General features: G+C 40.2%; 1 gene segment (V, D, J or C); it reads right to left on the minus strand.

Moving 5' to 3' along the window:
- Nucleotides 1–14843: 14843 nt before the first annotated feature.
- LOC131518047 (immunoglobulin heavy variable 3-23-like) lies at nucleotides 14844–15517 on the minus strand. The segment is given in 2 exon segments: nucleotides 14844–15373; nucleotides 15472–15517. Coding segments are annotated over 2 exon segments (576 nt in total).
- Between the last annotated feature and the right edge of the window lie 2081 nt (nucleotides 15518–17598).

Below are 17598 nucleotides of genomic sequence, written 5' to 3' on the forward strand. Positions count from 1 at the left end.
AGGCACCTGACTTATTTCCTGAGTTACAATGTAAAAGTCTTTTTTTCTGGTTTCTCTCAATGTTGAATTGTTCCCTAAGTGGTCTCTGGTGACTTAGTGTTTTGTTGTTTAAGTTTATGGACTCCAGTAACTCAGTTTCATGGCATGGTTTTTTGATAACTATATGGTCAATTCTGTTGTCATGCTGTAATTGAACTTCAAATTTCATAAGAAATTCTGTGTGTGTCTCTTTGGACAGATTGCTCATCACATATGATAGATGTGCTCCTGGGGTCAAAAAACGCGTTTCCCTTTCCAGGTGTTGGGCTTTCTCTATGTCTCAGGAGCCATCGAGCTCTGTGCACACAACCTAGTTCTTGACACAGGATTTTCCCTTCACAATTCTATGTAAAACCCTGAAAATTCATATTATGCATTGTCACTGTCAGACACTTCATGAATAGAACACACTGCAATGTTATATCATTTCCTGAAACTATTTCCTAAAATTATTTTACTCTTGCATGTTTGGGGGTATGATTTTTCTTTCTCCTTCAAAGGGGAGTTCATATCTGCATTTGTGGAATTCTTCCAGCCTTCTCATCCCCTAATGCTTTTCCAACATGCTGTACAGTGTTTTACTAAGTGCATATTTAGGTTTATTTGTACTCTGCCACATTCGGTGATAGGAGTGTAAGACAGGCTGAAACATATAGCTGGGTTTTTGTTTTGTTTTGTTTTGTTTTTGTTCGGTTCCCATGTAAGTGATCTGTCATATTGAATGTTTATAGAAAAGATAGCCCCTCACTTTCATACACCACTAACAGGGGACATGGTCCTTTTTAAAAGAAAAGGCAAAGGAAGACAAGGGAGCTGAGACACAAGGTTGGGGAAAGAAACCTACAGGCTGGCAGGAAGGGTCATCTCTCCAGACTTTCTAGTTCTGCAGATGTGGGTCCCTGCTGAAGCCCAACTTGGGTTCTTGTGCAGGTGTCTGGACAAGCGGCCCATGAGATATGGGCACATAGGATTTGGAAAGGGTTGTTGTAGTTTGAGTTCCAGCCCACCTGGCACTGCTGTGAAAATTCATGCATATGTTAACTTACGTCCACGACCAGTTAGGGATAAAATGGGTAAATTCAGGAAGTTAGGCTCACTACCTTAGATTCCATGTTCATGAAAATTTGTGACAACATTTCTCCCTTCCTTTTTTTTTTTTTACTACTTTAATTATTAAATTTGTGTTTAAATTTTGGTTAGTTAACATATTGGGTGATATTAATTTCATTAGCAGAATTTACTGATTCATCACTTACATTAACACCCAGTACCCATCACAACGCATGGCCTACTTAAACCCCCTCACCCATTATCCCATCCCCCACACACCTGGCCTCTAGCAACCCTTAGTTTGTTCTCTAACATTAGAGTCTTTTATGTTTTTCTTGCTCTTTTTTCCCTTCACCTATGTTCCTCTGTTGTGTTTCTTAAAATCCCCATATGAGGAAATCATATGATGTTTGTCTTTCTTTGACTGACTCATTCGCTTAGCATGATACCCTCTAGCTACAGCAACATCTTTGCAAATGGCAAGATTTCATTCTTATTTCTGACTGAGTAATATTCTAGTCTATACATATAGCACATTCATCACTCGGTGGACTTTTGGTCTCTTTCCTCACTTTGGCTCTCACTGGTAATGCTGCTGTAAACATTGGGGTGCATGTACCTCCTCAAATCAGAATTTTTGTATTCTTTGGGTGAATACCTCATAGATCAATTGCTGGAGTGTAAGGTCATTTCATTTTTAAGATTTTGAACTGTTTTCTGGAATGGCCACACTATGCATTTTCACCAAGAGTATAAAAGTGTTTTCTTTTCTCCTCAGCCTCATCAATATGTCCTGTTTCCTAGTTGTTAGTTTTAGACTTTCTGACAGTTTGAGGTTGTTTCTCATTGTGGTTTTCATTTGTATTTCCCTGATGATGAGTGATGTGGAGCATCTTTTTGTGTGTCGGTTAGCCATCTTGGTGCTTTGTTTGGAAAAGTGTCTAGTCATGTCTTCTGCCCATTTCTTCACTGGATTAGTTGTATTTTTGGTGTTGAGTTTGATACATTATTTATAGATTTTGGATAGTAAGCCTTTATGAGATTTGTCATTTGCAAATACCTTTTACAATTCTGTAGGTTGTCTTTTAGTATAGTTGTTTGTTTCTTTAGCGCAGAAGCTTTTTATTTTGATGGAGCCCCAGTTTTTAATGTTTGCTATTGTTTCCTTTGCCTTCTGAGATGCGTCTACTAAGAAGTGGCGATGTCCAGTGTCAAAGAATTTGCTGCCTGAGTTCTCCTCTAGGATTTTGATGGTCTCTTGTCTCACATTTAGGTCTTTCACCCATTTTGAATTTATTTTTGTGTATGGGGTAAGAAAGTGACTCTGTTTCATTCTTCTGCATCTCCTGGTCCGGTGTGACCAACACCATTTGTTGACAAAATTGTGTTTGTTCCATTACATACTCTTTCCTGTTTCAGCCAAGATGAGGGGACCATACATTTGTGAGTCCATATCTGGGTTTACCTTTCTGTTCTATTGACCTGTGTGTCTCTTTTGTGCCTGTAGCATACTGTCTTGATGACTACAGCTTTGTAATATAGCATGAAGTCTTCAATCACGAAGTCTCCTGTTTCTTTGTGTAGCATAGACATGTCAATAATATTTGCTCCTTCAATCCTTAACATTGACTGTGTTTCCATTTCTTTCTGTCATCCTCAGTTTCGTTCATCATGTTATATAGTTTTCAGAGTATAGATCTTTGAACTCTTTAGGTATCCTATTATTTTTCGTACAATATTAAACGGGATGGATTTCTTTTTCTTTTTCTTTTTTTTTTGATTTGTCTTTCTGTTTCTTCACGATTGCTGTATAGAAATGCAATAGAATTCTGTATGTTGATTTTTTATCTTGTGACTTTGCTGAATTGATGTATCAGTTCTTGCAATGTTTTGGTGGAGTCTTGGGTTTTCTATGTAGAGTGTCATGTCATCTGTGAAGAGTGGAAGTTTGACTTCTTCCTTTCCAATTTGAATGTCCTTGTTTCTTTTTGTTGTCTCTTTGTGTGGATAAAGCTTCCAGGAATAAGTTAGGTAGAATTATGAGAGTGGGCATTCTTGTGTTCGTGACATTAGAGGAAATTTGTTTTCCCAGTGAGGATATTAGCTGTGGGGTTTTCATATATGGACTTTAGGGTGTCGAGGTATTTTTCCTCTATCCATTGTTGAGGGTTTTTATCAAGACAGGATGTTTTATTTGTCAAAAGTTATTATTATGTTTGCCTCGATTGAGAGGGTCATATAGGTGTTATCCTTTCTCTTATTACTGTGATGTATTACAGTGATTTATTTGTGAATATTGAACCACCCTTACAGCCAAGGAGTAAATCCCACCCTATCATGGTAAGTGATATTTTAATGTATTGTTGGATTCGATTGGAAAGTATTTTCTTGAGAATTGTTGCATCCATGCTCATTAGGGCTAATGGCCTGTAAGTCTCGTTTTTAGTGGGGTTTAATCTGGTTTGGAACCATGGACATACTGAACTTATAGAATGAGTTTGAAAGTTTTCCTTCCGTTTCTATTAATTGGAATAGTTTGAGAAGACTAGAATATTCTATGCTACTTAAATAGAATATTTACACTCTAATTATCCGGTAGAATTCACCTGTGAAGCCATGAAGCCCTCGACTTTGTGTGTCAGTAGGTTTTTGATTACTGATTCAATTTATTTGCTCCTTTCAGTCTGTTTAGGTTTCCTGTTTCTTCACATTTAAGTTTAGTTAGTTTATATCATTCTGGTAATTTATCCATGTCTTTCAGATTGACCAATTTTTTGGCATATAAATTCCAAAATATTTTTTTATACTTGTATTTCTCTGGTGTTAGTTGTGATCTCTCCTCTCAAATTTGTGATTATATTTACTTAGTCCTGGAGGAAGATGGCAGTGTAGGAGGACGTTGGGCTCACTGGGTCCTGCTGATCACTTAGATTCCACTCACATCTGCCTAATTTACCCAGGAAACCACCAGAAGACTAGCAGAATGGACTCTCTGGAGCCAAGCATAGACGAGAGGCCCACAGAAGTGGATAGGAAGGTTGGAGAGGCGGTCCACGCTACATGGACTGGGTGGAGGGAAAAAGGCGGTGGAGGTGCAGCCAGCCCACCCAGCAAGGCAGAGCCCCCGAATCTGGCTTGCAAAAGCAGAGGGGCTGGGTGGAGTGTGTTCTGACAGCCAGTGGGAATTAACATCTGGAATGTTATAATTCAACCGCGCTGCTCAGAGAGCGGGAGGGCTAAAGGACAATGGGGGAGAGAGTTGTTGAGCCCCACAGGATAGAGCTCAGCTTGGCGGGGAACAAAGGCACAGGGAAGAGCCATTTCCCTTGCCCATCCCCCAGCCAAAATCCCAAAGGGAACCAGTTCCTGGCACGAACTTGCTTGCACCGCCCAAATACCCAACGCTGTGCTTCTGCGGATCCATCCCTCCAATGGGTCTGCCTCCCTCCCAGTGCCACAGGGCTCCTCCTGAAGTGGACCACCAAAGGAAAAGCGAGCTGAACCTGCCCCTCCCACCCCTGTGCATCTTGTGGATCCATCCAGGCTAATATGTCAGATCCCATCAAAGCAGCGCCCAAGCCTGGAAGTGTGCAAGTAGCCCAGAGGCCACACCACTCCACAGTGAGTCCTGCCCCTGGGAAAGGGGAAGATAAGGTATACAGTAGTCTGTCTGACTGTGGCCCCAGCGGTGGGCTGGGGGCAGATATCCGGTCTGACTGCAGCCCCGCCTACCAATGGAAGTTACTCCAGACAGCACAGGGGAAGAACCCTGCAGTTCCGCGCCACTCCAGGGACTCTCCAAAATGATGAATCGGAAGAATTCTACCCATCAGAAACTACAGGAAATAGCAACAACTAATGAACTGATCAAAAACAATTTAAGCAGTATAGTAGAAAATGAATTTAAAATAATAGTCATAAAATTAATATCGCTGGTCTTGAAAAAAGTATAGAGAACAGCAGAGAGTCTACTAATACAGAGATCAAGGGACTAAGAAACATTCAGGAGGAGCTAAAAATGCTATAAATGAGCTGCAAAACAAAATGGAGGCGACCACAGCTCCGATTGAAGAGGCAGAGGTGAGAATAGGTGAATTAGAAGATAAAATTAGAGACAAAGAAGAAGCTGAGAAAGAGAGATCAAAAAATCCAGGAGTATGAGGGGAGACTTAGAGAACTATGTGACATAATTAAATGAAATAATATATGCATAATTGGGGTTCTAGAGGAGGAAGAGGCAAAGGTGCTGAAGGTGTACTTGACGGAATTATAGCTGAGAACTTCCTTTATGTGGGGAAGGAAAAAGGCATTGAAATCCAAGAGGCACAGAGAACTCCCTTCAGATGTAACTTGAATCGATCTTCTTCATGACGTATCATAGTGAAACTGGCAAAATACAAGGATAAAGAGAGAATTCTGAAAGCATCTAGAGATAAACATGCTTTAACATATAAAGGGAGACCAAAAGACTAGTGACGGATCTCTCTACTGAAACGTGGCAGGCCAGAAAGGAATGGCAAGAAATCTTCAGTGTAATGAACAGAAAAATAATGCAGCTGAGAATCTTTTATCCAGCAAGTCTGTCATGTAGAATAGAAGAAGAGAAAGAGGTCTTCCCAAACAAAGAAAAACTGAAGGAATTCATCACCACTAAACCAGCTCTAAAGAGATCCTAGGGGGGATCATGTGAGACAAAGTACCAGAGACATCACTACAAGTATGAAACCTACATATATCACAATGACTCTAAACCTATATCTTTCTATAATATCACTGAATGTAAATGGACTAAATGCTCCAACTAAAAGACATAGGGTATCAGAATGGATAATAAAACAAGACCCATCTATTTGCTGTTACAGTAGACTCATTTTATACCTGAGAATACCTTCAGATTGAAAGTGAGGGGATAGAAAACCAACTATCATGCTCTTGGTAGTGAAAAGAAAGCTGGAGTAGCCATACTTACAACAGACAAACTAGACTTTAAAGGCTGTAACAAGAGATGAAGAAGGGCATTATATAATAATTACAGGGTCTATCCATCAGGAAGAGCTAACAATTATAAATGTCTATGAACCAAATACGGGAGCCCCCAAATATATAAAACAATCACAACCATAAGCAACCTTATTGATAAGAATGTGGTAATTGCAGGGGACTTTAATACTCCACTTACAACAGAGCATAGATCATCTAGACACAGGATCAATAAAGAAACAAGGGCCCTGAACGAGACACTGGATCAGATGGACTTGACAGATATATGTAGAACTCTGCACCCCAAAGCAACGGAATATACCTTCTTCTTGAGTGCACATGGAACCTTCTCCAAGATAGATCATGTACTGGGTCATAAAAGAACCCTGCATAAGTATACAAGAATTGAGATCATACCATGCATACTTTCAGACCACAATGTGATGAAACTTGAAATCAACCACAAGAAAAAGTCTGGAAAGCCTCCAAAAGCATGGAGGTTAAAGAACACCCTACTAAAGAATGAATGGATCAACCAGGCAATTAGAGAAGAAATTTAAAAATATATGGAAAGAAATGAAAATGAAAATTCAACAAACCAAACGCTTTGGGATGCAACAAGGGCAGTCCTGAGAGGAAAATACATTGCAATCCAGGCCTATCTCAAGAAACAAGAAAAATCCCAAATACAAAATCTAACAGCACATCTAAAGGAAAAGAAGCAGAACAGCAAAGACACCCCAAACCCAGCAGAAGGAGAGAAATAATAAAGATCAGCACAGAAATAAACAATACAGAATCTAAAAAAACTGTAGACCTAATCAATGAAACCAAGAGTCGTTTTTTTTTTTTTGAAAAAATAAACAATATTGATACACCTGGAGCCAGTCTTCTCTAAAAGAAAGGGAGATGACCCAAATAGATAAAATCATGAATGAAAATGGAATTATTACAACCACTCCCTCAGAAACACAAGCAATTATCAGGGAATACTATGAAAAATTATATGCCAACAAACTGGACAACCTGGAAGAAATGGACAAATTCCTAAGCAGCCACACGCTTCCAAAACTCAAACAGGAAAAAATAGAAAGCTTGAACAGACCCAAAACCAGCAAAGAAACTGAATCAGTTATCAAAAATCTCCCAACAAATAAGAGTTCAGGACCAGATGGCTTTCCAGGGGAATTCTACCAGACATTAAAGCAGAGATAATACTTCTCAATCTATTTCAAAAAATAGAAAGGGAAGGAAAACTTCCAGACTCATTCTATGAAATCAGCATTACTTTGATTCCTAAACCAGACAGAGACCCAGGAAAAAAAGAGTACAGGCCAATATCCCTGATGAATATGGATGCAAAAGTTCTCAATAAGATACTAGCAAATCGAATTCAACAGCATATAAAAATAATTATTTACCATGATCAATTGGGATTCATCACTGGGCTGCAGCGCTGGTTCAACATTCGCAAATCAATCAATGTGATACATCACATTAATAAAAGAAAAGATAAGAACCATATGATCCTGTCAATCGATGTAGAAAGAGCATTTGACAAAATTCAACATCGTTTCTTAAAAAAAACCCTCAAGACACTTGGGATAGAAGGAACCTACTAAGCATCATAAAAGGTATTTATGAAAATCCCACAGCTGATATCATCCTCATTGGGGAAAAACAGAGCTTTCTCCCTGAGATCAGCAACACGACAGGGATGTCCACTCTCACCGCTGTTGTTTAACATAGTGTTGGAAGTTCTAGCATCAGCAACCAGACAAGAAAAGAAAATCAAGGCATCAAAATTGGCAAAGATGGAGTTAAGGTTTCACATTTTGCAGATGACATGATATTATCTATGGAAAACCTGATGACTCCACCAAAAGTCTGCTAGAACTGATACATGAGTTCAGTAAAATCTCAGGATACAAAATCAGTGTACAGAAATCAGTTGCATTCTTATACACTAATAATGAAGCAACAGAAAGACAAATAAAGAAAGTGACTCCATTCACAATTGCACCAAGAATCATAAAATACCTTGGAATAAACCTAACCAAAGATGTAAAAGATCTGTATGCTGAAAACTATAGAAAGTTTATGAAGGAAATTGAAGACGATATAAAGAAATGGAAAAACATTCCATGCTCATGGATTGGAAGAATGAATATTGTTAAAATGTCAATACTAACCAGAGCTATCTACACATTCAATGCAATCCCAATCAAAACCGCACCAGCATTCTTCTCGAAGGTAGAACCAGCAATCCTAAAATTTGTATGGAACCACGAAAGGCCCCAAATAGCCAAAGTAATTTTGAAGAAGAATTCCAAAGCGGGTATCACAATCCCAGACTTTACCCTCTACCACAAAGCTATAATCATCAAGACAGCATGGTATTGGCACAAAAAGAGACACATAGACCAATGGAATAGAATAGAAACCCCAAAGATAGACCCACAAAACTAATCTAGACCTGCGAACTAATCTTTGACAAAGCAGGATACAATATCCAATGGAAAAAACAAGAGTCTCTTTAGCAAATGATGCTGGGAGAACTGAGCAGCAACATGCATAAGGATGAAACTAGACCACTTTCTTACACCATTCACAGAAACAAACTAACAATGGATAAAGAACCTGAGTCTGAGACAGGAGACTCAGACTTTCTCCTAGAGGAGAAAGCAGGGAAAAAGTCTGACCTCAGCTGCAGCAATTTCTTACTTGACCCAACCCCAAAGGCAAAGGAATTAAAAGCAAAAATGAACTATTGGGACCTCATGAAGATAAAAAGCTTCTGCACCACAAAGCAAACAATCAACAAAACTAAAAGGAAACCAATGGAATGGGAAAAGATATTTGCAAGAGACATATTGGACAAAGGGCTAGTATCCAAAGTGTATAAAGAGCTCACCAAACTCCCCACCTGAAAAACAAATAATCCAGTGAAGAAATGGGCAGAAAACATGAATAGACACTTCTCTAAAGAAGACATCCAGATGGGCATCAGGCACATGAAAAGATGCTCAAAGTCGCTCCTCATCAGGGAAATACAAATCAAAACCACACTGAGATATCACCTCATGCCAGTCAAAGTGGTCAAAATGAACAAAACAGGAGACTATAGATGCTGGAGAGGATGTGAAGAAACGGGAACCCTCTTGCACTGTTGGTGGGAATGGAAACTGGTGCAGCCGCTCTGGAAAACAGTGTGGAGGTTCCTCAAAAACTTAAAAATAGACCTACCCTATGACCCAACAGTAGCACTGCTAGGAATTTACCGAAGGGTTACAGGAGTGCTGATGCATAAGGGCACTTGTACCCCAACGTTTATAGCAGCACTCTCAACAATAGCTAAATTATGCAAAGAGCCTAAATGTCCATCAACTGACAAATGGATAAAGAAATTGTGGTTTATATACACAATGGAATACTACGTGGCAATGAGAAAGAATGAAATATGGCCTTTTGTAGCAACATGGATGGAACTGGACAGTGTTATGCTAAGTGAAATAAGTCATACAGATAAGGACATATGTTTTCACTTCTATGTGGATCCTGAGAAACTTAACAGACGACCATGGGGGTGGAGAAGGCAAATAATGGTTGGAGAGGGAGGGAGCCAAAACAGAAGAGACTCCTCAAAACTGAGAACAAACTGAGGGTATATGGGGAGTGGGTCGAGGGGAGGGTGGGTGATGGCCACTGAGGAGGGCACCTTTTGGGATGAGCACTGGGTGTTGTATGGAAACAAATTTGAAAATAAATTTCATACTAAAAAAAAATTTACTTAGTCCTTTCTCTTTTGTTTTTGCTAAGTATGGCCTCGGTTTATCATTTTTAGTTATGCTTCCAAAACCCAGCTTATAGTTTCATTGATCTGTTCTACTGTTTTTGTTTGTTTCTTTATCATTTATTTCTGGTCTAGTGTTCTTTATTTACCTTCTCCTGCTGGCTTCAGCGTCCATTTTCTGTTCATTTCCTAGCTTGTTTAGGTGTAACATGGTTGTGTGTTTGAGATTTTTCTTCTTTCTTGAGTTTGGCCTGTATTGCTATATATTTCCCTCTTCCAACCAGTTTTGCTGCATCCGTATCATTTGGCACTGGCATGTTTTCGTTTTCATTTGCTTCCACGTATTTTTTACTGTTTCCTTAATTTCCTGAAAATCTCATACAATCTTTACTACAGTGTCTTTAACTTCATGTATTATTGGTGTTGCCAAAGGTTTCTTGTGGTTGACTTCAAGTTTCATAGTGTCCTGGTCTGAAAATATGCTTGGTATTATGTCAATCTTTTTGTACTTGTAGAGGGCTGATTTGTGACATAGTATGTGATCTGTTCTGGGGAATGTTGTATGTGCACTCAAAAGGAATGTGTATTCTGCTGTTTAGAATGGAATGTTCTGAATATATCTGTTAAGTCCATCTGGTCCAGTGTGTCTTCCTTAGCCATTGGTTCCTTATTGATTTTCAGCTTAGATGATGTGTCCATTGTTGTAAGTGGAGCGTTAAAGTTCTCTATTATTATTATTGTATTATTATCAATTAGTTTCTTTATGTTTCTTATTAACTGATTTATATATATAAGTGGTTACAATTTTAGCATATAAAGATTTAAAGCTTTGTATCTTCTCATTGTATAGACCAGTTTATGATGATATACTGCCTTCCTCATCTCTTGAACAGATTTTGGTTAAAATCTAGTTAGTGTCATACGTGTATGGTACTACAACCTTCTTTCGACGTCCGTTAGCATGATAAATTGCTATCCCTCCCCTCACTTTCAATCTACAGGTGTTTGGGTTGAAGATGAGCCTATTGTATGCAGTGTATAGAAGGTCTTGTATTTTTTTATCCATTCTGTTTTCCTATGCCTTTTGATTGGAGCATGTTGCCCTTTTACATTCCCAGTGGTTATTGATAGATATAAACTTAGTGCCATTGTGTTACCTCTCAAGTCACTATTTATGGAGATTTTCTCTGCTTATTTCTAGTCTTTGTTTCTTTTAGTCTTCCTTACCCACTCAAAGAGTCCCATTTAATATTTCTCAAAGGGTTGGTTTAGATGCCACGAACTCCTTTGGTTTTTGTTTGGGAAATTCTCTCTCTCCTTGTATCTGAATGACAGCCTTGATGGGTAGGGATTCTTGGCTGCATATTTTTGAATTGGGCATGTTGAGGATATCATGCCACTCCTTTCTTGCCTGCAGGTTTCTGTGGAGACATCTGCCATAATCTTTTATGTCTTCCCTTTTTAGTTAGCGACTTCTTTTGACTTGCTGCTTTTAGTGTTTTTCTTTCTATGTGTATTTTGCTAATTTTACTGTTATATGTCTCTCTGTTGCCTGCTTTTTTTTATTTTACTGGGAGTTCTCTGTGACTCATAGATGTGGACGACTGTTTCTTTCCCCAGTTTGTGGACATTTTCCACTATAATGCACTGAGATAAAACTTTTCCTTTTTTTCCTCCCACTCGTTTTGCTCAGGGACTCCTTTTTTTTCACTATATGAAGTTTATTGTCAGATTGGTTTCTATACAACACCCAGTGCTCATCCCAAAAGGTGCCCTCCTCAATACCCATCACCCACCCTCCATTCCCTCCCACCCCCCATCAACCCTCAGTGTGTTCTGTTTTTAAGAGTCTCTTACACTTTGGCTCTCTCCCACTCTCACCTCCTTTTTTTTCCTTCCCCTCCCCCATGGGCTTCTGTTAAGTTTTTCAGGATCCACATAAGAGGGAAACATATGGTATCTGTCTTTTTCTGTATGGCTTATTTCACTTAGCATAACACTCTCCAGTTCCATCCATGTTGCTACAAAAGGCCATATTTCATTCTTTCTCATTGCCACGTAGTACTCCTTTGTGTATATAAACCACAATGTCTCAGGGACTCCTTTGAAAAGAATTTTATTTCACTTTTTGGAGTTGCTGAGTTCCCGAAGTATACGTTTGAGATGCAATATTTAGTTTTCCTCTTCTTTCCTGCTTCATTTCCCCCATAATTTTATCTTCTCTGTCACTTACTCACTCATCTGCTTCTTTCCACCTGAGGTCATTATATACAATCAGTTTCACATCCCGTTTATAGCATTTGTAACGTTTCAGACTGACAAGTTTTTAGGTCTTTTCTATATGTAGACAGGGTATCCTCCTGTCTTGTTTGCTTTCTTTTTTTTTTTTTTGTGGTAGTACTATTTTTTTAATTAATTAATTAATTTATTTATTTATTTTTTAATATATGAAATTTACTGTCAAATTGGTTTCCATACAACACCCAGTGCTCATCCCAAAAGGTGCCCTCCTCAATACCCATCACCCACCCTGCCCTCCCTCCCACCCCCCATCAATCCTCAGTTTGTTCTCAGTTTTTAACAGTCTCTTATGCTTTGGTTCTCTCCCACTCTAACCTCTTTTTTTTTTTCCCTTCCCCTCCCCCATGGGTTTCTGTTACGTTTCTCAGGATCCACATAAGAGTGAAACCATATGGTATCTGTCTTTCTCTATATGGCTTATTTCACTTAGCATCACACTCTCCAGTTCCATCCACGTTGCTACAAAAGGCCATATTTAATTTTTTCTCATTGCCACGTAGTATTCCATTGTGTATATAAACCACAATTTCTTTATCCATTCATCAGTTGATGGACATTTAGCCAAATTATGGAAAGAGTCTTGTTTGCTTTCTTGAAGCACAGCTAGTGTCCGTATGATAGTTTTTAAAAATTCTTTTTACTTATTATAGTTTTTAAAAATTCTGTTTGAGGCATATTTGTTATATGTGTTTTAATTATATCCCTTACAATGACCTTTTATCGTTTATTCTTTTGGAATGCATTCCTCCATCAGTCTGTATGTCTGTCTCTGCTTTCTTAAGTTTTTCGGAAAATCCTGTTATGTTTTCTGCTTCTAGAGTAGTGTCTTCATGACAAGTGTTTACATACTGTTGAGGACCTGATATTCTGGAAGCATTTCTTGCATGTGCTGTGTGCACTGTGCTGTCATGTATTGGCTGCTGTGTCCCTCAAGTCAGTCCTCTGCAGGTTTCTCCTTGCCTCCAGTAGGGAGTTTTTCAACTTTGTCCAGTGTTGTGTTTTAACTAAGTGAGTTTGTTCTGACTGTTAAAAGAGGCTAATTCCTATCTCCCCTAGAAGTGAAGCTTTGCCTCACTATATGGTCAGTAGACTTGGTGCCTGTGGGGGTATATGGTGGTCTTTGGAGGGAGGGGCGTGGTGCTGGTCTGGGTTCCAGGCAGTCTTTTCCTAGTAAGGAAGCATCTGAGTAAGACAATGGGGGGGTGGATCTTGGTGTCACTGGCTCAGCTTCTACTGGGGGGTGCTGTGCTGCTCACTGAACTCTGTCCATGCTGGTTGGCGGGGGGAAATATTGGCATCAGCAACCCCTCTAGTCCCTGCAGTTGGAGTTCCCAGCCGCCCCTGTTCAGGAAGCCCTCCCACAGAGAGAAAAATCTGTACTTGTTGGTCCCAGTCAGAACCCTGCCTTCACCCTGTCTGTGTCCAAGCCATTGGCCCACCTGGTGGCACAGAGCTCTTATATTTTATATCAGGAGCTCTAGCTGGGTTTCAAAAGTCCAAACTGTATGAACTCAGTATTATAGGGACCCCACCGATCCTCTGGGAGAGGGTTTTTCTGTGCTGTGCCTGGAGCTGGTTATCCCAGAAGGGCAGTTGCATGAACATTAGGGGCTTGGAGTTCATGGTAAAGAACATCAAGAAGGCAGCGTCCAGTTAGGTGCTCTTAGCAGAGGCTCCAATGCTAATGACCAGGGCAGTGCAATGGTGCCTGTCAGCTCTCGTGTCCCATGAGAGGCAATGCCCCCTCTCCAAAATGCACTCCAAGAAGGGACTGTCTCTCCCTATGCCAGCCAGGGGACCCTCAGATCGCAGTGCCCCCCCCATTGGTCTCTGCTCTCCTTCTTCACAGGAGCACTGCCATGCCCACCAGGCTCCACCCCCGTGACAGCATGGACTTCTAAATCTTTAGCCTTTGAACTCCACATTTACAGGAGGTTGACTTCTTGATTACCTTATTTTAATCTTGACTGCGTCATGGGTGCCCAGATTAACCACTCCTTCTGAGTATGTCTGATATGTGTTTGCAGAAGAGATTGGCATTTCCATCCATGTTTTCTTTCTGCCTAGGCATCACCCATTCCATTATAGTTCTGAGTAGAACCCGATGCAGAGGGAGGAAGAATTCCCTCATTTTTACTTCCCATGTGCTTGTTTGAACTGGACATTGGTCTCCTCTTGCCCTTGTTCTGAGAGCTACATCATCAGCTCTGCAGGTTCTGAGACTAGAGTATTTCATAATCAGGCGAGAATTACACCATTGGTTTTCCTGGGTCCCCAAATTGTGGCAGTAGATCATGGGACTTCTCAACATATTTTGTCATGGAAACCAATGTGCTTTGGATTCTGTTGCTCAAGGGAATCCTGACTAATACATGGTGATGATTCATCTCTTGTTTAGAGGAATTGAATAAAGCTGTAGCTCATTGAATGTCCTGAGTAGCAAATGCCAGGAGGGAAGAGTCACGTTGTTTGATTGGGACAAGCGATAGGTGAAGATAATGGGGAGCTGTGGGATCCTGTGGTCCTGGCTGCACAGGGAGTGCATCTGGGACTGCTTTAAGGTTCAGCTGTTGTGCCTCAGGAAATCTGTAATTCACTCATGTTGAGGGACAGGAGTAAGCAATGCAAACAACTGTGTCTTTGTGCATGTTAGTGCAGTTTTCCTATGACAACACAGTTGCTAATTCAGAAAGTTAATAGGTAAGCACAGAATCCTGTGTCCAGGAACTGCTGTGTTGAGAGGAAACCCCAGACCCTGACAGGAAACCTGCCTGTATCCTCCAAATGCACCTGCTCCTGGGAACACAAAGCAGAATTGTGCATAGTGTGCGCCCCCTGGTGGTGCTGATCCCCTCCTGCAGGGAGGTTTGTGTCTGGGCTCCCAGTGAGGTCCCCTCACTGTGTCTCTTGCACAGTAATATGTGGCTGTGTCCTCGGTCTTGAGGCTGTTCATCTGCAGATACAGCGTGTTCTTGGCGATGTCTATGGAGATGGTGAATCGGCCCTTCACGGAGTCTGCGTAGCTTGTGCTACCTCCACTAGCACTAATTCCTGCGACCCACTGCAGCCCCTTCCCTGGAGCCTGGCGGACCCAGTGCATGCAATAGGTACTGAAGGTGAATTCAGAAGCCACACAGGTGAGTCTCAGGGACTCCCCCGGCTTCACCAGGTATCCTTCAGACTCCTCCAGCTGCTCGTCACACAGGACACCTGCAGACACAAGATATGTTGGTCAGGAACTGTCACACATCCACTGTCTCACTCATATCCACTCACAGACTCAGTGTCCCTCGTTCACCATGAATTACCTTTTAAAAGAGCAACAAGGAAAACCCAGCCCAGCACAAACTCCATGGTGAGGTGTGTGTGTTCTGTGCTGATCACAGAATGGGAACACCTGCGACTCCCGGGGCTGGGACTCCTCTCCCAGCTGCAGGGTTGGAGCTGGACTGGTTTAATCAGCACAGGGAGGGCCCTATTTGCATATCCTCTGACCATATATATCAGGCTCCAGCCTTAGATTTGTTTCAAATTTCAAACCAGTGTTTGAGAGGCACTTCTAGATCACTTCTTGCAGAAGGGACTGTGACAGTATAAATAATTCTAATCTGTGAACACAGTGATCTTTTCATCTGTGTTTGCCATTTTACATGTCTTTCTCCCAGCACGTCATGTTTGGTATACTATTTTACTTTCCTAAATACTTTATTTTGTGCCATATATTTTAATGTGTGTTTATTTTTGTGTGACAGATAGAGGGAAGGAGAGAGAGATCAGAGAGAGAGAAGGGGACAGAGAATCCCAAGCAGGCTCTGCACAATCATTGCAGACCCTGCCTTAGAATTAAACTCAGGAACCATGAGATCATGACCTGAGCCAAAATCAACAGTAGGCCCTTAACGGATTGAGCCACACAGATGCTCCATTTTGTGCCATTTTCAATTGTGTGATTTTGTTAGTTTTTTCATATACTATGTTTTAGGTGTGTGGAAATACAACATATTTTTGTATGTAGATTTGTACCCTGAACTTTTCCTGAGTTTATTAGTTCTAATACTTTTTTATGGAGTTTCTAAGATTTCACTATAAGTTCATGTGATTCTCAAACAAATAATTTTCTTCTTACTGATTTGCATGTCTTTATTTCATTTTCTTACCTAATTTTTATGGGTACATCTTCAACTTGTAGGACCAGAAAAGTTTTTCCTTTTTTGCTTCTGTGTTCTTTGTCTGGTCTAAGGATTCAACTGACATAAGACAGATCTACAGAAGAGAATAAATTTCATTTTGCATGTGCACAAGCTTCCTAATAATATGACACCCAGAGAATGAAGAAAGTACGTGGCACTTGTGCCTTTTAGAATAAAAAACAATGGATTTGTGAAGAGTTAACAAGACAGAGATTTGGATTTGGGCAAGTCAATTAGTGAGGAATTAACAAGGCTTCTTTGCACAGCCTTCTTGGTGCTAAAGTTCCCATTTCTGGTGTAAGGATGGTTCTTCCATTCTGGTAGAGGGAAAGGAAGTTTCCCAGGAGAGATTTATTTCCTGCTCTCAAGGGGACAAAGGAAGGTCACAGTTTCCTTAGACTAGCTGTTACTCAAGTGACTTTCCTCCAGATAAGCCATGTGACAAGATGACATACATTGGGTGCCATATTTTACTGGTCTTCATGTTACCATGCGGAATACCTATGTAGGGAATGAGAATCCTTGCCTGGCTCCTAATATGACAGGAAAAGCATCAGTTTTTCACTGTTAAATATGCTGTCAGGTGTGGGCTTTTCATCTACGGCCACAATTTTGGGGAGGTAATTTCTTTCTTTCCCTCAGTTGCTGAGATTTTTTAATAATGACAATTTGTTGAATTTTGTCTAGTTTTATATATATCAATAGATGATGATATAGGTGATCAATAGATGTGACTGCATTGTCACATATGACCCTTTCATTGTGCTGTTGCATTCACTATGCTAGGAGTTTTGCATGTATGTCCATCTGAGATATTGGCCTTTAGTTTCTCTTAAGGTGTCTTTTGATTTCACATCATAGTAAGGTTGGTCTTGTAGATGAGTTGGGGCATATTCCTTTCTTTTCAGTTTTTGGTAAGAGTCTGAGAAGTATTGGCATTAAATATCCTTTATATTTTGATACAGTTCATAGATAAAGTCCTCTGTTACCAAGCTGAATTTTTTTCTTTAGGGGCGGGATATGATTAGATTATAGATTCAATCTTACTTGCTTTAATTCTGTTAATTTTCTATTTCTTCATGTACAGTCTTGTGGATTGTATAACTCTAGAAACTGCCTAGTTGCCCCTTAGTTATCTAATAATGGGTCTATAATTAACTAGGCATTTTCTGTTATTGTTCTTCACTTCTTTGGTGTCAGTTATGTCCCCTCCTTAATTCTGATTGTATCTGTTTGAGTTTTACT

This window comes from Neofelis nebulosa, chromosome 7 (genome assembly GCF_028018385.1).
Source record: "Neofelis nebulosa isolate mNeoNeb1 chromosome 7, mNeoNeb1.pri, whole genome shotgun sequence".
Classification (NCBI taxonomy): Eukaryota; Metazoa; Chordata; class Mammalia; order Carnivora; family Felidae; genus Neofelis; species Neofelis nebulosa.